This window comes from Cydia fagiglandana, chromosome 20, assembly GCF_963556715.1.
Source record: "Cydia fagiglandana chromosome 20, ilCydFagi1.1, whole genome shotgun sequence".
NCBI lineage: Eukaryota > Metazoa > Arthropoda > Insecta > Lepidoptera > Tortricidae > Cydia > Cydia fagiglandana.
In genome coordinates, this window is record NC_085951.1 from 11,276,872 (window position 1) to 11,303,010 (window position 26,139).

General features: G+C 38.8%; 1 protein-coding gene across 1 annotated transcript in view; it reads right to left on the reverse strand.

Moving 5' to 3' along the window:
* The window catches only part of LOC134674755 (unconventional myosin-XVIIIa), a 323,832-nt gene that overhangs the window by 35,921 nt on the left and 261,772 nt on the right, over positions 1-26,139 (reverse strand). Inside the window, exons 22-23 of the mRNA XM_063532886.1 lie at positions 21,523-21,795; positions 364-453 (exon numbers count right to left, since the gene is read on the reverse strand). Of these exons, the coding sequence (XP_063388956.1) occupies positions 364-453; positions 21,523-21,795 (363 nt within the window). The remainder of the gene's footprint in view (positions 1-363; positions 454-21,522; positions 21,796-26,139) is intronic.

A 26,139-nucleotide genomic window follows, 5' to 3' on the forward strand; every position in this document is an offset into this window, starting at 1 on the left:
CTGGTCATTCGCCAACGATTTACGGTTCCCAGAGATCTTAACTAGATCGTCGGTTAGTCGGTCGGTAGCTTAAGCCAAAAAGGTTCTTGGGTTGCGCCCTGTGTACCGGAGACCGTAGCAGAAGGCCCCCAAACAAGACGGATCGACGAACATATTAATAATTCTTTAATTGATTTCTAAAGAATGTAATAAAATAATATTCTACTGATAAAAAGTTGCCAGCAACATGCTGAGATGAGGCCATTCTTTGTACGTTTCTCTTACATGTATTGTGTTTCTTTTGTTACGAATAAAATATTTCTATACTATTCTATATTGTATAAAATGATATACGTCTAAAATGAAAGTAAATAAGTGACTCACCTTTGTTTCGAGCCTTTCGTTTTCATTCTTGAAATGGGTGCGTTCGGTTTCCACCTTATCCAGTTTAGTTCGCAGGGTCTCCAGCTCCTCCTGTAATCAAAGAAACGTACACGTTAGGAATATTTCGGTTTTAAACTTGGCTTAAAACTAAAATGATTTGTATAACTATCCTATCAAGAGTTTGATTATGGCGAGCGTTCCGACTGAACATCTAGCGACCTTCACCAAGGAGGAGTTTTGGTCGATGGGTGTCAAGTTTCGGCGGTTCCGCGGCCGGCTCCCAGACACTGCGGGGTTGCGTGATTTGTAGTGTTTAGTTTTTAAAATATATTTTTACATAATATACATATATGCTAGTTTTAAGGTATTTACATATGTATGGCCCACTAGTTGCCTGAAATAACATTTTCATTTCATTTGTCAATTTTGATTACTTATTCTTTATAAGTATATAGTTAATCTAACAGACCATAGGTATAGTTGCGGTGTTTAATTTCCATGCTAAGTTCTGTCTTAATCATCAAGCATCATTGTTCATGAAGATCCAATGCACTTAATGCAGTAATCTGTGACATAATATTGCATTAAGTAGGTATTGGGTCGGTGGGTCAAAAACTTGCTAGATTTCATTTCAAACACTGTTACAACGAAAGCAAACAACTCTATCGATTCGAATAAATAAATATCAAATTTAATTAAATACTGGTTGAGCCTGAAACGAATTTCGGTTGCGTTGGCATTGTTAGATTCGCAGTGGAGTGCCACATTTGTACTGAATGCAAGCGTTAATTGCATACACAACCATCCTGACATTTGACGAACGCGACTAAGCACTTTCAATTCCCACGCAAGCTCTTGACCCGCGACCCGCGACGGCAATCACGCTATATGATATAATTCGATTAGCTTCATATGAACTTTACCTCGCATATGAGAAGTTACAGCGGTAAAGATGCAATTTTGTATAGGGATTTAAACATCAGAATAAGAGGAACTTGGAAGCTACCGCAGATGCAATCAATATTGAAGATATCTGGATGTTAACAATCTTGTCTTAAAACTACTTTAAATAAATTTGGCGACTTTATTTGTCACTTACCTCGCGTAAGTATGCGAGTTTATTGTCTATAGTATGTAGTTTATTTATGTAGGTAAGTATTTCTGTACCTCCTCCGTATAAACCCCTTTTTAACGTATCCATGTATTATGACAGCTGTTAAGCGTACCTTGTCACATACAAGACAAGAAACATCGACATCGACAATACAACAACATATTTCTGCACGCATCACACGCTTTGCGCGTTAAACCGTTCTGCAATTCAATTATCGAATCTCGCATTAAATCAGATTCCTTGGAAACGGCGGAGCCACTGTGGACTCGAAAGCAGAAATCGAGCTGTTCGAGATGTCCGGCGGAGCGCTACGTCGCGTGCGCATTATGGCCGTATTACTAATTTGTTGCAAACAAACGAGTGAGAAGATGACGAGTGTAACGTGAGTTTGAGATCCGTAGTAACCTAGTAACTATGCGTTATTAGAGAGTAGAGTTCTAATACTGGTTCCTACGTGCGTTCTCTTCCCCTGGCTTTGTTAACAATTGGAATAACATCTGAAACTATGGGACGTGCACGTAATGTACTCTCGGGGATAAAATATACACAAAATAAGTTTATATTGTTTTTCAACATGCAATACCGCTCTATTGCATGTTGAAAAACAATATAAACTTATTTGCGGTCTGTTATATCACATGAGATCAGGTAGCGTACTCGTACTAATAGCTGTTTGTAAACACCCCTATGCCAGCAAAGTAAGGCATCTATTGTGTTGATACTTTGTGACATAATACTCGTGGTTACACTATCTGTTCATCTGTTGATCATCTGTCATATTGTAATCGATTTTTTTACAACTTTACCAATACTTATATTCAAATGAAGTACCGTAAAACCACCCCACTGTACAGTAGTCTAAACGCACCCAAACTAACTTTAAAACCTCGTTCAGGCGTGAATATTACATATTAATATGTCGCAGTTTAGAGACAAAATATTCTCATAAAAGCTAGAAAAAAAAACACAGGCAACAACCAAGAGGAAGATATGTTGAACTTGTGAACCACTTTTGTATATAGTACTAAAAACAAATTATTGAAAATATTTACAATTGTAGTGGCGGTGTTCCAGTTAAGAAAAAATTGCCTTAATCCTTACTAGTTGCTACCTGCAAGGCGTTCAAACGAGTATCGCCCTAAGGGTCGAACACCGCGAGCGCAGGCGATTGTACCACAACTCTCGTCAGATATAAATTATACCAAATAATGTTTTTGGCCCAAAATTTGACTTAAGGACAGTTGAAATTCCGATATGTCTAAAAAACATCAGCAGCATGCACCTGTCAACTGGTCTTGTTAATCCATTTTTGGCATCCATGTTTGTATTATTTGTGTTTTACGAAACGACAGCTGATGTAGTGGGGCCTGCGATTTTTTGTCTAAAATGACTTGCCTGGAATTACTGAAGACGAATTAAACATTGACAACGTTATAAACTGTTGTAACGACGATTCTCATTAATAGGAAGGATAGCATTACGCTTTACCCGCTTTCGTAAATACGGTCCACACTATTGTAAGTAATAGTATTTAAAATACTTAAGAAGCGCTGGTAGCCTAGCGGTTAGAGCGTACGACTTTCAATCCGGAGGTCGCACTTCAAACCTCGGCTCGTACCAACGAGTTTTTCGGAACTTATTGTACGAAATATCAGTTGCTTTTCGGTGTAGGAAAACATAGTGAGGAAACCGGACTAATTCCAATAAGGCCTAGTTTCCCCCCTGGGTTGGAAGGTCAGATGGCAGTCGCTTTCGTAAAAACTAGTGTTTACGTCAATTCTTGCGATTTTTTAGCGGATCCCAGGCTCCCATGAGCCATGGCAAAATGCCGGGATAACGCGAGGAAGAAGAAGAAGAGTTAATAAAATAGTTATTTTCTTCCCGCCACTTTCTTGGCCATGTGGTCCAGGGAAGAGTGTATGGAATAGAACCAACAGCAACATTGGCGACCATATCAATTCTGCAGTAGATGGGTTGGCACTTTCATAGTAAAATAATAATAATCAAGCAGACATAGGGCTTGGGTATCTCAATTCGTTCCAATAAGTAGTCCAACTTAATCACGATTCCCAATTCTATACACGGTGTAACATGAGGAAACCGAATAATTTTAACCACGCATTTCTGAGGTCAAAAGAAGTAAAAAATGTAATATGAGGTTAGGTCAATTGCGCCAAAAAAATTGTTTTGTTTTTTCAATTTTTTGAATGTATTTGTACATATATTATATAATAAATGTTATTGGTAAACATGTCACTTAAAATTGATTTATACATTTTTTTTCGTAGAACCTACTTTTTGCAAAGTGTTACTTGTTACTTTTTGACATCTATCAATAAGGATATTTAGACTACGTCCCATAGAAGCAATATCACCATCAAAAAGGCCTTTTACACTATGTAACAATAAAAACTTGTTTTTTTCTTAATTAATAATATCTCTGAAACTAGGCGAATTTCAAAAAAGTTTACAGGACATTTTTGTCTCTAAATATGATCAGGAATACGCTGTTAAAATTATTCGGTTTACTCATGTTACACCGTGTATTAGCTTAGTTAGACGTTAATAACATTTTGGCACAGCGAATAACCGGTTAAGAGCTTCACCCACTATTTTCTAGCCAAGAGGTCATTGGCCTCATTGGTCGGTGATCGACGTTTGTCACATAGCCAATATCATTAATCCTTAAAGTAATGAAACGTCTTTAACCTCGTGCCGCCCAATGTACATTAGGATGTACACTCAGTTTCGATGGAATGTCAACCTTAATTAAAAAGAAAGTAGGTAGCATTTCATTTGTCTCGTAAAAAATTCGAACAAATGAAAATGAACCCAATTGAAAATACAACAAGATTCTAATTTCCCTGGCTATAATTTTGTATGGTGGGCGGCACGAGGTTAATACCTACAGTATGCGTTGCCAAATATTACAGTACGGCCAAATATTATGAAACAAAAAAATAAATTGGTCTCAACTTATTACGGATGACGGAAAAATACTCATTTTATAAAGGAAATTGACAGCGTCAGCAGAATGCCCCAACAGTGAGCAATGCAGCTGCAGTTGTTACCTGAATATCACTTTAAAACCGGGAAAACAAAAGACGAGATTCAAAGATGCTTCAAGAAAAGAGCAAATTCCCATCGGACGCATACAGATTAAATGCATAATTGTTTTCCATCGTACTTTGTCGGAAACGTTCGTATTTGTCACGCTAGTTCAGTCAATATCAGTACTTTTTGTACCGAGACTTACTGAAATAAATATCAAGACAGATTCGTAAGTTTGCGTGAAAATACGATTACATCTGTACGAGCGTATGCAACGCACTTGAATCTGGTGTTGCAGGTGTCCATGGGGAACGGTATTTGCTTACCATCAGGCGATTGGTCTGCTCGTTTGCCTCCTATATAAAAAAAATACATCTAACCGATTTATCCCATAAGAGCTCCGTGAACATAGTTTAGTACTAAACGGTGGGGTCGTCATTTCATCGGTGTTTGACATCACTACGATAACCGGCAAGGTCACATGACCAGAGATGTCGTCCATCTTAGATTGGTTTTACGCGAGAGCGTCCTCGCATATTATTTTCAGATCTATACTCTCATATTTGTGATTCCCTAATAAATATTGTTAAAAGTGGTGCCCTGGTGTTTTTACTCCTTACAGTACGGAGCTCCAAAAACGAATGCACGGCGTAATTTTTGATCTAATTGATGTGCTCACGTCATGTTTTGAACGTCCGCAACGTTTCGCAACGGCAGAATGCGTGGAAGAATGCGTTACAACGCATGCAGTCAGAGTCGGTAATCTCTTACGACTATGTGAGTATCCGCTCTCGCGATAGGAATGCCTGCTACTAGGTCACGAATAGTCTTTGGGTTTGAAAACCTACAACTTCACGTGAAAAGAAAAATATCGCGACGTAACGTAAGCTAATATAGTCAGACCGTAAAAAGTCTGCAGCGATTTTGATAGCCCACGCAGTGCAAGTGTCATTTTAACGTCAAACTTGTATGAAATTCAGGCGTATACATAACACTTACACTGCGTGGGCTATCAAATCCGCTGCAGACTTTTATTGGTGCGACTATACGTGCACGCATATTTTAATTATGACATGTAGAATGTTGACTGATTTGGGCAAAGGGACTGCGGTTCAACATGACATTGTTTTTTGCACAATCCCTCTTTCCGTTGCCTATGCAACATGTTTATGATATCTGGCCCCAATTTCACATCGGTGACAGGTGCGGCGAATTGTAAAATCACTGTTGCTGACGTCACAGGCATCCATGGGCTACGATTACCACTTACCATCGGGCGGGCCGTATTCCTGTTTGCCACCATCATTGTATTATTTAAAAAAACTTTATTATATCGGAAAAAAACAGATATTTCTCCTGCGAAGTTTCTGACAATTGTCAAAGATTTAGAAGAATTGTAGGTAATTCTTGACAGGTAATGAGTTATATGTCGGAATTTCGTGACAATTGTAGTGTTTCTTGTGACAATTGTCATAAACTTAGCAAGAGAAATATCTGTTTTTTTCCGATATCATAAAGTTTTTTTTGATAATACAATGATGGTGGCAAACAGGAATACGGCCCGCCCGATGGTAAGCGGTAACCGTAGCCCATGGATGCCTGTGACGTCAGCAACAGTGATTTTACAATTCGTCGCACCTGTCACGTTGGTGAAACAGGGGCCTGGCAATTTAGGTACCAAATCAACTTTCGATAATATACCTATGTATAATGCGTTTATACAGCAAAAGTTGACACTTTTCCTGTTAGTTTACACAAGCAATGACCATTTTTGTAATGAAAATAAGTGAAAATTGTGTAAAGCATTTTTTAAGATTTCTACGCCAATGTTGGTAGAATATGATGTTCAGTACCAAAAAATGTTGTCACCTCAATTGTACCGACCATATTCTTCGAAACAAAAATTAATGATATGATTAAGCTCGGCTAGCAAAGGCTGTGCTGTTAGACTATAAACTACTAATGTGTCGTTATTAAAACGAAGCAAAATATACAATTTAACTTTAATCTGAATTCGATAACATCTCGGTAAAGGGACCCGGTGTCTCGCCGCGGGGCTAAAAACTAGTATAGCAAAGAAAGTGGTTTAATCTCTAAAATTGAACCCACAGGGCTGGCAACTTGGTAGAAAATTAAGTAATTAAATTCGTCAGGGACTGTAGAGAACAGGAGCCTAAGAAACCTTACCGCGTTAAATGCCCTATTTAGTTCGTTCAAGAACTTGCATACGATATTTGGTCAATCGACTGAATTAATTGTACTCTGTAGTTAGCAATGTATTGAATATGGTATGCAAGTTCGTGAACCGTCTGAATGGGGCTTTATGATAAACATTTTGGTGTTGAAGAACTTAAATAAATTTAATAATGCTATCTAAGGTATGGAGGAAACAGTAGTAGCACTGGTAGCTTTTCTAAAAAAAAGGGGCAAATTATAAACGGCAAAACATTGGGTTTTATAGTTATGATAATTATTAGTATCATTATCTTGGTAAGATTTTTGAGAAAAAGGGAGCCTGTAGAGGTATTGTATGTAAAATATTATGTGGATGTAAACTTAGAAATAATAAATTTCATATACAAAATCTCAAATTACAGTAATCATCAAGTTTCACAAACCATCAAGTGATTGAATACAAAACAATCACATCTAGCAAACAATACAAATGATTAATAAGTGCAACATCTCTGCATTAGCCTTTTAAATCACAACATTTCATACATAATGTATCTATAGTTCTCAGGGCTAACCGAGTAACCATTCTTCAGGAATAACGGTAAATGAAAAGAAAACATGCGCATTTTCTTTTTCCTGGATACATTTATCATATTACCTATGTGAAACGTTTTTTACCATTAAGAACATAATTGAAAAAACCATTTACCTATTTTTCTCAAACGCCACTAGTGTTATTTATATATATTAAATTTTTGTATAAGAGAAAAGCCATAAAAATATATCGGTGATACAATAAATGCCTATTACTATACCTAACTATATTACAAATTTTCCTATCGGATTATAGGACGCTGTAATTATTCAGCGACTTCATATTCAGCAAATGATAGATCGATACATACACAAAATTGACTATTGAATTGCTATTGCATTTGACTGACTCGTTATTGTTACAAAATTGCGAACAAATTGTGAATCAAGCAATGAAATAGGCCACAAAAGCCATGGAAAGAGATAGCCCTGGCAGGTGTGCCGGAAGATCGGCTTATCGGCTATCGCATAACCAGCGGCTCACCGCAGACCATGTTACGATGCTGCATGCAACTACTAGGCGTATTCTGATTATAATAATAATGTGAAAGCCGAGAAGGACAAGTCCAGGAAGTACCTAGACTTGGCTCACGAGATAACCGCCATGTGGGATGTTGATTCGACGATCATTGTCCCGATAGCTGTTTCAGTGAACGGTCTAAATAATAGCACAGAATAAATAATAGTACTAGGTACAGAATACTCACTCTCTATGATCTGTTATGATCAGCACAGATATGGCCGCTAGGTGGCGACAGCGCCACGCGCGGCTTATGGATTTCCCCAAAATTGGGGTGGAACGGATGTACTTTTAGCTACCTGTAGCAAAGCGACTTAATCGTGGAGTGACCCACGCCTGATAATAGCGAAGAGTCTCGACCAACATCTTGAGAGACTCTCGCTAGGTGGTTGGATCAAGAACAATGAATAAGTGAATAATAATATTCACTTATTTATTTATCTTCTTAGGCTAATAACAGGTTTCAAATTTGATATGATCCTCAGTCTCCCGAATACCTAATAACCACCAGTAGTGAATATCGTGTCTCTCGTGTTCGTTAACTTCGCTCATCTGGCAATCTTTCTCTGTCTATACCAACCCACCGTACTGGCTAGGTAGGTACATGTCCTATTCCTTTTCTATTCAGACAGCTCGCCATTGGAATAGTCTCCCTGTCAAAATTAGACAGTGTCCGGTCCGAACATGTTTGCGTTTGAAAAATCCCTTAATGAGTATTTTGCTGGCATTACTGAAAATTCACAGATCACAGAATTCACAGACAGATAAGATTATAGGATTATAGCCATAACAAATTTAGATCAAATTCATAACCAGTTACTACAATCAGAATAAGCCTCTAATTACTAAGAACTCGCCGGTTTTTTACGCGGTGAAAATTAGCCGATCGTTGATCATAATTTGTAACATTACGTCTTTGCTACATTACGAGTTTTCTCTAAGAGCAGCATATTGTTTGTTTTTGTTGATTTAATAATTTGCTTGCTGATTATAACAATGATTGCAATAAAAATCATAGAACAATAATACAGTGTAGGTATGTGTAAAACTACCCATTCGGCAAACGTATTTTTATCTTGATTTTGTGGTATTTATTTAGTCACAGCACATTAGGACGACATACGCAACGAAACCACATTTCCATTATGCAGCAAAAAATAATCTCACAGTGATTATTTCTTTAAATATGCGTTTATTTTATCAGTAGAAATATTTCTTTATGACTGTAGACTTAAGGTTCTTGTTATTTAGGCCACACTACATTAACCTAATGAGCAAACCCCGTTATCAATGTTGCAATTCATTGAAAATCAGGGTTGGCAAAAATACATATGTACCTACCATAAATTCGCCTTAACTTAATAGTAGTTTTTCAAACTCGATGGGTACGCTGACAGGTGACATTTCAATAAAAATATGCGAGATTTGGCGTTTTTAGGTTATAAATAAATATGCAGATGACACCTATCACCATGGAGTAGTGAAAAATGCGAACAAATATATGTGATAAACATACAACTTAACAGAATTCGAACCCGGGACCTTCTGCTTCGTAGGCAGGGTCACTACCGACTAGGCTAGGAGGCCGTCATCAAATGATGGTAATCCAGTACAATGTGCTACAATCATGGAATCGAACCCGCCACAATCACACGGCATGCTCTGTTTATCCGTCGAATAAATTACCATCATAACTAACTTTATTTACCATCATGGCACCTACTGCTACCGTCCGTTGAAAGAAAATAGTGATTACGGTTTTCTGTAGTATACCCTTCTTAATCGGCAGTATGTGCACTGGAGCTCGAATATTTTTTTTCTTTTCCGTATGTTATGGCTATACTTATAAAAAAAGCGGCCAAATCGAGTCGGACTCGCCCATGAAGGGTTCCGTAGCAGCAAGTAACATAATAAAATTGCGGTTTACGATTTATGACGTATTAAAAAATAACTACTTACTAGATACTTTTGGTTGGTTGTAAGATTAAGAAGAGAATACTAGATCAGAAAATAGCAGCATCTACAATTCTTGGATTTAAGTACAAATCATTATGACCACATATAATTTGGGGTGCAGCTGGGAAAGCGCAAATAAATACGAGGATAAAAGGTCATGCAAGTCATATTAGTTAGGGTCAATTCAAATTGGTAACAATAATTATAATCAGACAGTAACATGTATCTAGAGTACAACAATGGAAGGTCACAATTTAAAAGTGTTTACCCTCAACTAGGGTTGCCAACCGTACTATATTATATAGTATTGTACTATATTTTGGCTCTCTGTACTATATACTTTTGGAAAAATATATAGTACCTACGCTAAAATACTATAGTATATTTCCGATTAAACGTATATTACACTCATGTTTGGTATTTTATCTAAAAGTACTATATTTTTTTAAATGTACCATATTTTTGATGTCTTACTTTGGAAAATACTATATTTCACCAAAAAAAAGTTGGCAACCCTACCCTCAACCCACTTCAATTCCTACTAAATAAATAAAAAAAACATGAATCCAGGATCACTTACGGATCGGGAAACTCCAAGATACTGTTAAAGGTATTATGTATACCGGGTGTGGCCTGTAACATGAGCAAATAATTAAAACATAGATTGCACTCCTGAAACGGTGACACTTTTGTTCAACAACTTTTAAAAATTATGAAGTGTTTAGACTCCCTATTTTTCATACAAAATAAATATTATCTTCAATGGACGCCATCGCCACGCCATTTCATTGTGATTGACGTTGCTTGTCACGCCTTAAACATAACAAAATTCGCAATACATTGCGTCTTAGAATAAACTTTAAAGTGTATTTAAAATCAAACCACAAGTTATTTTTAAAAGTCGCTGAACAAATGTTGGTCAGTATGAGGAGTACAGCCTACAGTTTATACTTTGCTCATATTATCTACAGGCCACACCCGGTATAAGAAGAACTAAACAAATCTGGTATCTGGATGATGGCACCATAGGAGGAAAACCAGAAGAGGTGGAACGGGATCTGCTCACGCTTCTTCCTCGCCTTCGAGAATTGGGGCTAGAGGTTAACTCTACCAAGTGCGAGTTCTTCCCCTGTAGTGCCGGGGCCCGTTCTTCCTTTCCCTCCTTTTATGATATCCTTCCCGGTCTTACGGAGGTGTCCGGTCAAAATTTTAACCTTTTGGGCTCCCCTATTTTTGCAGAAGCGATCCCGGAGGCCTTCGAGGTTAGAAGACAGCTTCTCTTGATGGCAAGGGAGAGATTAGAGAAACTGTCGGCGCATGTTGCTCTCGTGCTATTGCGGGTTTGCTTTGCTGTTCCCAAGCTCATGTACTTTTTGCGCACAGTACCGACTTGGCTTCACCCTACGCAAATGGACTCCTTTGACTGTGCTTTGAGGGAGTCTGTTGAGTCCTTGCTGAATGTGGCTTTAAATCCAGAACAATGGGACCTGGCGTCCTTGCCCATTCGGAGTGGTGGTCTGGGGGTGCGGCGCGTGAGGGATGTGAGTCTACCGGCATTCTTGGCATCGGCGAGTGGGGTCGTGGATCTTGTTACTCGAATTTTATCTCCTAATGGTAACAGGGTATCCATACCTTACGCTGCTGATGCTTTGGCGGCTTGGATGACTCTCAATCCGGACGCGCCCCGACCCGAGAAGCCGGACGTACAACGGCTATGGGACGATGTTGGAGTCAAGAGGATTGTCGAGGGTCTGATGGAGAACGCAGTGGGGGCGGATAGGGCGAGGCTGCTGGCGGGGTCCCAATCGGAATCGGGGGCGTGGTTACATGCGCTTCCATCTCCGCATTTGGGCACCCTCCTTGACAATGATTCGATGCGGGTGGCGGTGGCTCTTCGTCTGGGCTGCGATGTGTGTGTTCCTCACTTATGCATCTGCGGTACTATGGTGGAGAGCAACGGCCACCACGCTTTGAGTTGTGGTCGATGTGCAGGGAGATTCCCACGCCATCACGCTCTTAACGATCTGATCCGAAGGGCGCTTGTTTCCGCGAATGTCCCATGCATGCTTGAGCCCCCAGGCCTTAGCCGGTCGGATGGTAAGAGGCCTGACGGGTTGACGCTGGTGCCTTGGCGGAGAGGAAAGTGCTTGCTTTGGGACGCTACATGCGTTAGCACTTTTGCTGCATCGCACATTGGCCGCACCGTGAGGGCAGCAGGGGCAGCTGCTGAGGTGGCGGCGCTGAGAAAACGGGAGAAGTATGCGGAATTGGACGGTTATTTGTTTGTGCCTCTGGCAGTCGAAACGGCTGGATGTTGGTGCTCAGAGGCTAGAGAGTTTTTTAAGGAGGTTGGGAACCGGTTGCGAGATAGAGGCCTGGATCCCCGCTCCGGGTCATTCCTGGTGCAGAGGTTGTCCATCGCGATTCAGCGCGGTAATGCGGCAAGCGTTTTGGGCACCTTTGCGCCAGGGATGACGCGGGGTGGGATATTTGACTGACGGGTGACTGTTTTGTTTTTGACTTGTGTGTGTGGGTGTTTTTTTTTTTTTTTTTTTTTTTTTTTTTTTTTTTTTTTTTTTTTTTTTTTTTTTTTTTTTTTTTTTTTTTTTTTTTTTTTATGTTATGTAATTTGTAGTTTGTAATTAAGTGTTGTTATTTAAATATAAGTTTAGTTATTAGTTTAGGTTGAGAAATTAGTGATTTTTGGATTTGTGTTGAATTGTATTGTATTGTAATCTTTGACATTTTTTATAGATTTTAAGATTGACATTGAATGTACCTACCAATAATGTTTATGAATAAATTTGTTGGAAGTTATCATAGGTACTACAACATACATCTTCATATTGTCAAAGAAAAAATACCTATACCTGATCCCTGTGGAACACGTACCCGTAGTTGGAAATATGGATTAGCCGTACTAAACAAAAACTTTATTAGACTGGCAGATTAATGTTCCAAAAGCTATCAGTATAAGCGGGCACTTTGACCAAGAGTAGTCGTTATGCATAAGGTCACAGTCTCTGGTTAGTCCGTGCTTAGTAAAAAATTGGAATACCCAGGACTGGGTCGTCCGTGGGAACTATGTGATCCGCTATACACTAGCATATAGTAGGCATTATAGCATCCGCTGATGTTTTTGCTGCAAGTACAGTTACTCGACTCGATCCCGATTAAAATGACCGGAAAATTTGTATTGCATTCTCATTCAAATTATATTGCCCACGTGAAGTTCTCCGAAACAAGATGGGCTGTTTGATAGTGTGGTTTAGGAGTGAAGAATGAGGTTTGCCCGTCGAAATATTTAGCAGATGGCGCCAGCATAGCTTGCCCTGTCAATCTCTAGCACTGTGTTATTTTTGCTTTTTTAATAGAATTTTGAATGTTTTGGAGGGGGAGGCCTATGTTCAGCAGTGGACGTCTTATGGCTGAGATGATGATGATGATGAATAGAATTTTATGCTCTGGATGCCCTTGCAAGCTATGATAGCGCCATCCATGCAAACCTTTCACAGTTGCCAACCCCATTGAAAATTAAGTAAGTAACACTTAATTATACGGAAGAGAGGGATACAGATAAAAATCAGATAGAACATAAATATAGTACAAGGGTGAACCTATCCCTAAGAGGGATTTCTTCCAGTTAACCTATAGGTACCTAGCGAGTAATTAAAAGCTATACCTAGAGTTACCTACAATGAATTAGTACTAAGAATACGCATAAGATCAAAGCAAATGGTAATTTGAATAAGAAAATGACAACAAACAGTTGAAATTTCAAAAATGTATTACCCAGACCCAGTAGGTATAATTCAGTTGACAAAAATGTACTTTTTTTGACTATTTGTCTTTATATATAACTAATATGGATAACGCATCTATATTTCCACCGTTAATAACATATTAGAAAGCAGCTACACACTGCAAATTATCAGAGACATGTCAAAACCTAGAACTTTCACGTGCTCCCATCGCTATAAAATGTAATCGCGCCAACACAACCATAAAATATGAAGTAACCGTTTAATCCATCAACATGATACCGCCGCGAGCAGGAAGGCAGAACTGCCAATTTCGCAAATCTAATCGGCGCCTGCAAATGTAGCAGTTAGCCGGGCCATAAAACCCGGGCCATAATTTCACAACAGGGCCGGTTCGTTAAAGGAAGTGTCCAATACCGGGAGTGATCAAGATTAAATTGATTGAACATGGCCCGCGGAGCGCGGGCTTAATCTAGTTGCCATCGCTGGGAGAATAGTCTGCAGATACGGTACCGTATAATTGATCAGTGATCGCGTTGTTATTATGAAAATATACCAATCATGTGGTTAGTTTTTCTCGTCGACCACTCAAAGAGCTTACGGGACTTCTAAATAAGGTGATATTTGAAAATATGTCGGTAATTGCTACCAATAAGTTAAAAAATCTTGATAATTATCTCAAAATTCCTACTACGCTTAAGTTGATAAAATAGTGGTCATGTCAGCCTATGATTCTGACGAGTTGAACACGCCCCAATAGATCCGAGAGCATTGTCCGGATAAACCAAGTTAATCGCTGAATTTACATTTTTACACTTAACTATTAGCGAAGCGAATCCAACAATGTATGTATTATGCAATGGTATGGTGTATTGATTGAATTTTATAGCTCCGCCTGCACACACGTCACAGACACTTTAACTTCTAAGAAAAGACCATTTAATGATATTAGGTACACTCATATTGCCTATGCAAAATGCAGCTAATGGCTAAGCTAATCTTAATAGCCTATGAATGGAATACTTACTATCTTAATCGGAACGAGCTAGACATGTTTATAAGCGACACATCGACCACCCAAGCAATCAACCACGTTTAGATTAGAGGAAGTGCCTTCGAGTAAGTTGCTCCACTAGTAACTACAACATGTTCAATGGCCGCACTCGGGGTGCAGCGGCGTCATTCTGACTACAAAGCACCAGCGAATCGGAAGCTTAGGAAAACCATTATAAAGAGGCTCTCTAGTTTCAAGTAGTTTTTACGAATCTCAAGACCACATTATATTGGTGAGTTCGTGCACTGACAACATGGACAGTGGTTGACCATAATTGGTCCGCATAGAAGGCGTGCCGTGCGTGCAATCATGCGGAAATCACCGACGATCATCGACAAAAAAATAAGGATGGCTCGTGAGATACAATAATCTGGGGCTCGATATGCGGCTTTGTAAAAGGACGGTTTTAATGGCTCAATTGGTCTTGAAGTCGCTACAATAAGCCCGATAGCATAATGTCCTTAAGAATGAGATTCGTCTATGAATGAAAATTAAACGCCCACAAGAAGATAAACAAAATGTGTAAATATCTCAATATGGTAATGGTTAAGTGCTTTAGTTGCGTCACGGATGCGTACAAAAAGTTGATTACAGGGCGGAGGGTTATAGATCATTCGACGCAGGTGTCCTTTTTGTTTCAAAATCACTTTCATTCACATGTGTGACGTTTTTTATAGCTTTAATGTGATACCACCCTACTTTTAAGCACGAATCGGTGAGAACTAAGTGAATTGACGTCTTAAATAAACTATGCTTTAGGTTATCAATGTCGGTGTAAAGGTAAAGTTATGTTAAGAATCGTTAATGTAAGATTATCTAACGCCTTTACGGTTTAGACTCACTTGTTTTTAGTCACTCGCGCGACATGTTTCGCAGAGCCTAGGTCTCCTTTCTCAAGCACTAACAGTGCGAGCACCGAAACATGTCGCGCGAGTGACTAAAAACGAGTGAGTCTAAACCGTAAAATTATTCAATATCTAACGCCTGCATTAGACGAAGATAGTAAGGATAACTAAATTAACTAAAGATAAGATAGATAATGCATTAATTGATTAATTTAAATTTAAAAAGACAAATAAATATTTTAATCAGACAAGGAATTTATATCTTTCTAAAAGTAAGGCTATAGGATATTAAATAATAATGAGCCTAATAACATTGTTATGGCAGGTGTCCGGACCTCTTTTACAATAGCCCAGTCTCATTGTCCACCCAAACATCAATCCATAGACCGGAATACTGTTCACTTTTTCTACAATAGTCCCAATGCCTGCTGCGACCGGTTCATGGGTGTCTATTGTTGCGCCTGTGAACGGGTTCCAGCAGGCGTTCTACATGACATTAAAGCTCTCCAAGGGGCCTCTACGTGTTGGATCTGTATCCCCACGCAAGCCTATCAAAAGACCGGGATTTATAGGCCCGTGAAATCCAAAAAGCCTAATAACAACTACGTAGACTTGCCTATCAGTGGCGGCGAGTCAAACATATCCATAAGGCAAGTCGGGGCTAATTTGGCTTACATATTTCCTTTACAACTCTGCTCAAAAGTCCAAAAACAGGCTAGCCGGTGGGAATCGGCTTTTATGGACGCGCCGCCACTGTTGCCTATCGATACTACTTTTCAAATATTCGGCGTTTTAATATAAATTCGATATTTAAATAATTTATCTTTATTCGCTATTAGTTTCCCAGACCACTCTCGGTAAATTATAGCATTGCTCAACTAGTAATGGTAACTTGAATTTTGGTATGCTGTTGTAATAGCTAATAACCATAAATTGAATGAAACGACACAGCCACCAATTAGTAATCTAAATATGGAAGTGGGAACATTATAGAAAAACAGTAAATTGCCGTGTATCTTGTTTAAAGGTTATTTTACTGATACCATATACATTTATTTGGATTCGATAGCTTTATGATGTTTATAAGCGTTCCTTGAAAATGAACTTGTATTCTGGACGTATTGCCCGTAAAGCCAGTCCCTAGATATCTATATCAATGTCTGATTACTTATTTGATTAACATAAGTTACCATTAAGGCTTTTAAGCGTAGTAACTTCCTGAATTTCATAGTTTTAAAGTATGTAAACAATTTATTGTACGAAAAGAAAGGAATATTGGTTACATGGGGGTTACGTTTAGATAAAAAATAAATTTTGTAAGTACAAAGGCGAACTTATCCTTAACTCTTTTATATTCAAATATTGTGTCCATGTCCGCTAGTACCTGCCATAGACAAAACTGGAATTCATATTAAACAAGAATAACAAAAATATATAAAAAAACGGGCAAGTGCGAGTCGGACTCGCGCACGAAGGGTTCCGTACCATAATGCAAAAAAAACAAAAAACAAAAAACAAAAAAAACAGTCACCCATCCAAGTACTGACCACTCCCGACGTTGCTTGACTTTGGTCAAAAATCACGTTTGTTGTATGGGAGCTCCATTTAAATCTTTATTTTATTCTGTTTTTAGTATTTGTTGTTATAGCGGCAACAGAAATACATCATCTGTGAAAATTTCAATTGTCTAGCTATCACGGTTCGTGAGATACAGCCTGGTGACGGACGGACGGACGGACGGACAGCGAAGTCTTAGTAATAGGGTCCCGTTTTACCCTTTGGGTACGGAACCCTAAAAACGAAGGGCCTTATTTGGTATGTAAAACAATATTTAGGTAAATAATTCATACTTTAATTGTCAAGAACTACTTTGTTTACCAATGAATAGTGTGAATATATAATATTCGTACCCGTCTGATTGAAAATGTACAGCGTGATGTTTTTAAGCACTCGATTAAACTGTTAACATATCACATCACGATTTCAAATTAATTGCGATTTTACGATAATTAATTCACATAATTACAGTCATGATTGTATATTGATTTATAACACGCCAGTCATGTCAAATTGAGGCTTCTGCAAAAATCATATTAACGACACATTGTCAGGAGACACTTTCTCGTAATTTATTACTTGTTTACTGCTATGTTATGAGGTGGAGATATTTCCGGTGGTTCCTAATTTGAATAATTGTGTAATAAAGTTATCAACATCTATATTGGCATGCTATATTTAGATTGCATAAAAAATATCTCAACTATTAATAATTTATGTAAGCAGTACGTATTTATTAAAAATTCAAGTCAGAGAGTCGCTCCGTAGCGAACGAAACGCAACTGTCGCTGTCGCACTAAGTGATAGAGAGACACCAAACGTTTCGTCAACGTAGCGCACATTTTCACATTGGCTAGGCATCACCCAGGTGTAATGTAAAGAGGGAAAGCACATACTCGCTGTTCGTCTAATTTGATGGTAAGATGGCAGTGTTTGGAGATGAGGTGAGGTCACAGGTGCCAAAATACAGCAGTAAATAACTAGGCCTTTTACTACTAAATAATTTAATCATTTCACCTACAGGATATGAAGATAATACAAAATGCTGAATATGGTAAGAACGTAAGAAAAATTGCCAAACATAACATCAAAGAGTCCTTAATTGAAAAATAAAATTAAATGCGTCCGGAGTTGAAAGCAAATCAAAATTAAGCCATGAATTAAAGAGTAATTTGAAACTAATATCAAAGCGTAGTCTATGGTGGCCAGTGGCCACCCGGAAGACGAGACGTAGCTAACGCGGGATGGACTTGGAACGAATCTCTACGCTGAAGGCGTGACCAATGGTCCAGACACCACGGGAATCGAGAAAAAGTAAATTATGGTTGGTGTGCGGTCACCATCAGATATATCAGAGCGGCCGAGGTGCTCATAAATGTCTGAACACGCACTCTACCGCTTTGATAATAGAGGCGTGTTCAGATATTTGTAAGAACCTTGGCCGCTCCGATATTATATGTGGCGACTGTACGCTTTGTTGCACTTGGGAAATGTTTTTTCCGAGGCAGGAATGTCGGTAAAACAAAAAACCAGGTACATCACGCTGTGCACGATTTAATTTCAGGGAGATGACTATGTCTGCCTGATCTGACTTTTTCAAGACAACTTTTAAATGTGCTTACGTCTCGGTAGCTATAAAGTTTAATACAGGCATTTTAGATTAAGTATTTCTTGTCCCCAACCCGGACAGTGCCTCCTAAAGAGGAAAGGGGATGGCTCGTGACCGCTTCTCCACACAAACGGAGGTAAGGGGCCCACAAATTAACATTTCGCCGGACGATATGAGCCTCTCAGTTGTTCAGAGTTGACAAATTTCGCGTTTAACTGACAGCTGATATCATCCGGCGAACTGGTAATCAGTGGATCCCTTTAGTTTAGTCCCTTTTGATTTTTGGATATTAACATTATAGAAAATATTTTTACGCATTTTGATGACAATATTATGTACTCGTATTTTTACGAATCGAAGGGTCATTACCGTGGTTGAATTAGCAGTTTGATGTATAAACTGTGTCCAAATATTTACAAGTTAACCTCATGGGAGGAAAATAGAAACTCTGTAGGTATAGATTAGCGGTCCTCTACTATCCTCTTAATACATGCCTTAAAAAGTATCTGGAGCCTGACAAATTGATACTCAAACTAGCAGCATCACTTCCGCGGTTCTCAGAAGTAGTACAATTAACGCGACGTGTGGCTACGTATGATAATTTATGTCACTCTGCGGTGTGCAGTAAAAAGTGCATCAGGCGGCTTCATACACGGAATTGCTCTTTGCTTAGATACTGTTATAGTTTAATGGCTAGTACATGGACGGATAGTAGATATTGAGTTCTTGGTTTACTACGAGGTTACAAGAGAGGAATCCTGAAGACTTGTTACTGATAAAGTACATTGGGATAACTTCGATCGCGGAGTAATTTGGAAAATGGCAAATATCGCCTAAACTAACGCATTTTCTACTCAGAGGAATAGTAAGCAAGATGCTTTGGTAAGCGTTGCACTAGCGGAACTGCTGCAAAAGTATGAAGTGCTTCTGGTTTTGTAGATTTATTTGCCTTTTTCAATATTACTTCCCTTCTGTTGTTATACCCATTACCTTTATTTTTACAACTTAGCACCTTTCTATGATAAAGTTTACCTAATAAAGGGTATTTATGATGATAATAATCTAAACAATCGAGGCCAACCAAACATTGACATCGCCATATAACATTTTCAGTTTTTATTAGGGTTCCGTACCCAAAGGGTAAAACGGGACCCTATTACTAAGACTTCGCTGTCCGTCCGTCCGTCCGTCCGTCCGTCCGTCCGTCCGTCCGTCTGTCACCAGGCTGTATCTCACGAACCGTGATAGCTAGACAGTTGAAATTTTCACAGATGATGTATTTCTGTTGCCGCTATAACAACAAATACTAAAAACAGAATATAATAAAGATTTAAATGGGGCTCCCATACAACAAACGTGATTTTTGACCAAAGTTAAGCAACGTCGGGAGGGGTCAGTACTTGGCTGGGTGACCGTTTTCTTTTTGCTTTTTTTTGTTTTTTTTTTGCATTATGGTACGGAACCCTTCGTGCGCGAGTCCGACTCGCACTTGCCCGGTTTTTTATTTCTTAATACTTGGTATATAATGGACGGCCTTGATTATTGGACTCGTAATAACACTACTGCTTGATTAAGCCAGATATATCTACGGTTAAGTCTCCTTTTGTCACACTTATAATTATTACTTGTTTATACCGCACATTTATAATTGTATACTGACGATAAGGCGTCTAGCAATAAAACAGTTAACAACAGACAGTCAGACATGTCACAGATATAAACGCAGTTTCGTAAACGTTGAAATTATCAGCTGACCCTCGCGACAGGGCACCGACCCATTTCACGGAGCGTCTTGCAATCAGGAAGCAGTTGTTAAGATAACCTCGCCTCAGAGGACAATTGGGAATTGCGACACTACTAGGATATTGTAGCATATTGTATTTGACAAGCTCAAAGCCATGTTGCGATGACCGGCATATAGAATTTTGGTTGGGACACCGTCACAGTGCAAGAACTCTCGGATTTTTGTATACGTACTTCGTTCAGACAAAGACAGAAAGGAAGAGTTTCGCTCCTTCTGCTCTACCCACCTTTTTAGGATTCCGTACCAAAAAGGTACAAAAAGAAACCTTATGGTGCGACTCTGTCCATCTGTCCGTCCGTCTGTCACATCGCTAAATATCTCAAGAACAGAGCACCCATAATACAAGCTTTGCTTAGTTTGGGGCTAGGTTGATCTGTGTAAGATGTCCCCTAATATTTATTTATTGAACTACCTAAACCATAAAGTCCGAAGGTCTAACTTCGATTCTATCGGCTGGTAATCATATCACAATATTTCAGGCAATATTACATCAATGTTGATAACTATTGTTTTCTCAGTCACGAGTAAAGGTACACGGGTACTATCACAGCCCTGTCACTTTACAAATAGATGACTACATACTTACTAGTTCGTACTTCGTACGTGACTCGTCATAGCTTAGTGACTAAGGGTGAAGGCGTCCTAATAATGTAAAATGATAACTTGGAAATGGGTCGTTAATCTAAATTCCTTTTTGTACGTATTGCGTTATGTGTGAGGTCCTTCCATTATCTGTCTCTGTTTTATTGTAATGAGTGATAGGGCACGTTTGAGAGGATTATTTAAAAACTATTTTTTTCTTCTAATTATCGTCTGCTTGTCTGTTTATTTTCGTGTCCCTTTAATGGGACTGCCGCGTCAGGATAGTGTTTTAATAACTTTATAATATGAGGATAGGTATAAATAGGCATTTGTGTACCTACCTATAGTTATCAGTCATAATTTGTAAACGTGCTGGTCGCGAGCCGCAGTCGATTCGTTTTGCGAGCATAAGGAGATAAAATTGGCTATTATGATGGCAACTGACAAGCTAACTGCAAAACTTGATTTAAATACACCTTAGACTTATCAAAACTTACAAACAATGTAGGCTCGTTCTTAAAAAACAAGTGCACATACCTGGGCCTGCTTAAGCCGATGCTCGGTCCTGTGCACAGCCAGCAGCGGGGTAACCCGTACGAGCAACCGCCACCACGGCCAGTCGCGCACGGCGAGGAACGCGCGCACGTTGCGCTGCACGCAGCGCGCGGCCGTGTGCTGCGTGCGCAGGCGCTGCGCGCGCCGGCGCGCGAGCAACCCGCGCGCGCGCGCCTGCAGGCGGACCAGCACGCGCGCGAGCGCGGCGTCGCGGCGCGCGTCCAGCCCGCCGACGACGCCGCCGCGGAACATAATCTGGAACAAGAAAACACATCGTCAGTCATGAGTTTGAAAAGCTAATTAATTTGTGCAAACTTATCTAACTAGGTACATGAAGGAGTTGTCCACTGAATTTAAAATAAGACACATTAGACACAATACTTTGAGCACTAAAGGTTTAGCAACACAAAATCAATCGAGGTAACCAAATAAACCACCTACTGCCTTCCCAAATATACCTAATATACGTAGGTATATCATAATAAGCATTACTTGATTTTTACTACGGCCATTGTAAACCACCAGGAAAATCGAATCGGTGATAAATGATCCAACCGCACTAAAAACGTGCAAATCGTTCAGGAAATAGCTTCCATTGCCAATAAGTTCCTGTAATACCATGTATTAGGCGATTGCAACGCAGAACGCGTAAAAAGAAAGTCAATTTCTCATTTATATAACAAAACCAATGATCAGCATTAGTAACTAACTCGCAATAGTCAATTTAAGGCTGATGTACGCTGCTCAATTCGAATGATTTGATAAGTGAGTTTCTACTACTAAGTAGGTACATACCTACGTCATTTTACAACATTTTTTTAACGATAGCATTTTCATGCTGCTAATCTATTGAAAAGGCAGGTCGCCACAAAGTTATCCGCTGTAGACCGACATAACGTCCTTTTAACGAGGTCAATGGGATCACAACCAAGAACGATTAGATCAAAATAATCAATTCAGAATAATAGATTCAAAATAATCGAAATCGTTATGGAAGACGCATGGACTGAGAACAAAATGTGTATACATAACACATTGTAACACAAAATGTGTATATAAACATACTCGACCCAGTACTAAGCTAAGTATAAAGAAGGCATAACACTTGACGTCACAGATAGAAATTGACACTGCGTAGTGAGTGAATCATCAACTTTCGACGATGATAACGAGATACAACCACTAATGCTACTCATCCATTTATGGATCAAATTACGTTGTAGTAACCCAAAGACACAACTTGGTGGTCTCGATTGAAACGCCATTACCATTAGTGTGTTAAAGATAAAACTATAAAAAGATACTACTAACATCGTAAGTTATTTGTTATTGTTTTATTTACCTTCAAAGCTTCAATTTGAAAGTAGCAAAACACAGTTTTAGATCATCATTCCCTTGCCCTTATCCCTTTGGGGTTGGCGCAGCATGTCTTTTTCTTCCACACCTCTCTCTCGCCCGTCATCTCATCATTCATTTGCGTTCGTTTCATATCATCTCTCACACAGTCAATCCACCTTTTCCTCGGTTTTCCTCTCCCGTGAATTCCCTCCACATTCATTCGTAATACCTTTCTCGTCACATGGCTTTCATCCCTCCGCATCACATACCCGTACACCACGCTAGGCGATTCGCTCTTACTTTTTCTACTATGGGTGTAACTTTCAGGCTTCCTCTTATTTATTATATTTAGCAGTAAAATAAATAAATAAATAAATAAAATAAAATAAATATTAGAGTACATTTTTACACAAATTGACTAAGCCCCACGGTAAGCTCAAGAAGGCTTGTGTTGTGGGTACCCAGACAACGATATATATAATATACAAATACTTAAATACATAGAATACAGCCATGACTCAGGAACAAATATCTGTATCATCATACAAATAAATGCCCTTACCAGGATTCGAACCCGGGACCGTCGGCTTCATAGGCAGGGTCACTACCCAGTAGGCCAGACCGGTCGTCAAAATACAGTTTTAGATGTTGATTAGATAAAAGTTTATTTTCGTATTATCTGAAAACACTTAGTTTTCCTATTGCAAGGTAATTGTGCGATAAAGTCAGTAGGTACTCATACATGAAGTGGCCAATAAATCTACTTAATACGACTTATATGTAATGTGTACAAGCAACATAAATACTCGTAGTCATGCGATTTTGCGCGAATTTTAATTAAATAACTTCTTGTATTTTTTATTTGGCACCTTCCAGGCGAACCCCAAATATGCTGAATACGCGACTCAAGGAAGATCTCGGGTACCTTAATACATACTTAACAGAGAACGCCTTTTTTGCATTCTTATTCATTTTCTTTGGCCAGTTTGTGTCGGTTGGTCAGGTCTTTGAGATCTTATATCACTTAATTTTAGTGGGATTTACAATCCAGTTGACAGTTGTGACTATGACAAAGTAGACAGGAATAGTGCACTAGAAATTGCAATATATAGGAAATCACATCTCAATTTCATTTTTTACAAAATAAATTCCAAAATGTTAATGTCTTTTTATCATATATCTTTTTATGATCAAAAAGTGATTATTCATAAATCTCTTTTAATATTTCATATACAACATTACTCAAAAACAACCATAGAAACTAAATTCTGATTATAATCCCAAGCAACCTTGTGAAAGTTTATAATTTTTTTTCAAATCGAATTCAACATACTTCAAAACATCGAAAGAAGCCAAATCTGTTTATCAAACATGATCCCAAGCTTCGTTGCGTCTCATAACAAGATCATAAACTATCATATTACTGTACTCGTATCATGGTAACTCGATGCCGGTAGCAGTAGGATGCCAAGCCTCATCAGACATTGCCTTTATGCCTCAATCAGCTAAGTAGGGCAGTGCCGCAATGAGGTAGATTGTCCGGACAATAGTGCCAATGTAACCGGATTATCTATTCAATGAGCAATGTTGCTTTCGGGCTATTTTCAAAATAAACGAACAAGGTTACCTAAGTTTCCTATTGGAATTTCGTTATTACTTTTTCTACAGGTATATTGAATTATAAATTAATAATATCTTTTGTCAGGGTACTTCGTTATTTTGCTTACATGACCCCAGGATCCCATGAGCCGTGGCAAATGCCGGGACAATGCCAGGCCCCAATTCCACATCGGTGACAGGTGCGGCGAATTGTAAAATCACTGTTGTTGACGTCACAGGCATCCATGGGCTACGATTACCACTTACCATCGGGCGGGCCGTATTCCTGTTTGCCACCATCATTGTATTATTTAAAAAAACTTTATTATATCGGAGAAAAACAGATATTTCTCCTGCGAAGTTTCTGACAATTGTCAAAGATTTAGAAGAATTGTAGGTAATTCTTGACAGGTAATGAGTTATATGTCGGAATTTCGCGACAATTGTAGTGTTTCTTGTGACAATTGTCATAAACTTAGCAAGAGAAATATCTGTTTTTTTCCGATATCATAAAGTTTTTTTTAATAATACAATGATGGTGGCAAACAGGAATACGGCCCGCCCGATGATAAGCGGTAACCGTAGCCCATGGATGCCTGTGACGTCAGCAACAGTGATTTTACAATTCGTCACACCTGTCACGTTGGTGAAACAGGGGCCAGGAAGACGATGATGATTTTATAAATTTACCGAGCGTCATCTTTTTTTTTTAGGTTTTCCCGGGAACGAGAGCTGCCACATAGGCTAGTTCAAGGCAATTATTACTTTGTTTCCTTATGCTATTTTTAAGTATACTTTAGAAGTTATGCCGCACTAGATAAATATCTAAAATAAAACTAAAAACTTGTAGTTAGAATTTTGCGGAGGCAAAATATCTATCTTAGCTTTGTCTTTATATTTCAAACTCTACGATACCTGTATTGCCCAATCTAATACTCAATCAGCCCCATCGAACTGTAACTTTAGTATCTACGGCTTAAAACAGAATTTAACTAGCTCTGTCGCAGCACAGCTTTATAGTTGTATAACAAGTTACAGTTGCATATACAAACAAACCCATTTTCTTGTTTACGCTCGCGACCGACAAGCCATGATTCCTCTAACCACCCTAACTGGAAACTAAGAATCCAAGTAAACAGTAGCAAACATCTAGTTCACCGCTTAGCTAACGCCTCGGTTCACTGCCCGATTCGAACTTTAAAATACGTCAGTTATTAGATCTAGTAACGATATGGATTAGATATGTCAGTGTCAAAAGTGACGTTTTTGTTTGAAGAAACGTCACATTTGACACTAACATATCTAACCCACGTCGTTTCTAGATCTATTAACTGACGTATCTTAAACTTCGAATCGGGCTGTCAGTGTCGTACCGCTAGCGGACCTGAGATGAGATAAACATGCACTGTTATTAGCACCCGCGTACAGTGATGCAGAACATATGGGAACATAGCACGGAAAAGCGCAAAGGTAGCGAAAAATATGGGTGTTTTCATTTTAGACATTATGAAGTTCATATACCTAATCGATATTCTATATTAGGCGTAGTTACAAAGTTGACTAATTGGGGAGTGTCTTTGATACTGTAAGCTATATAAGTATCTAAATATCTGAAGTGTTTAAATATTTGCAATGTTTATGCGAGCAACAGCGAAAATGTGG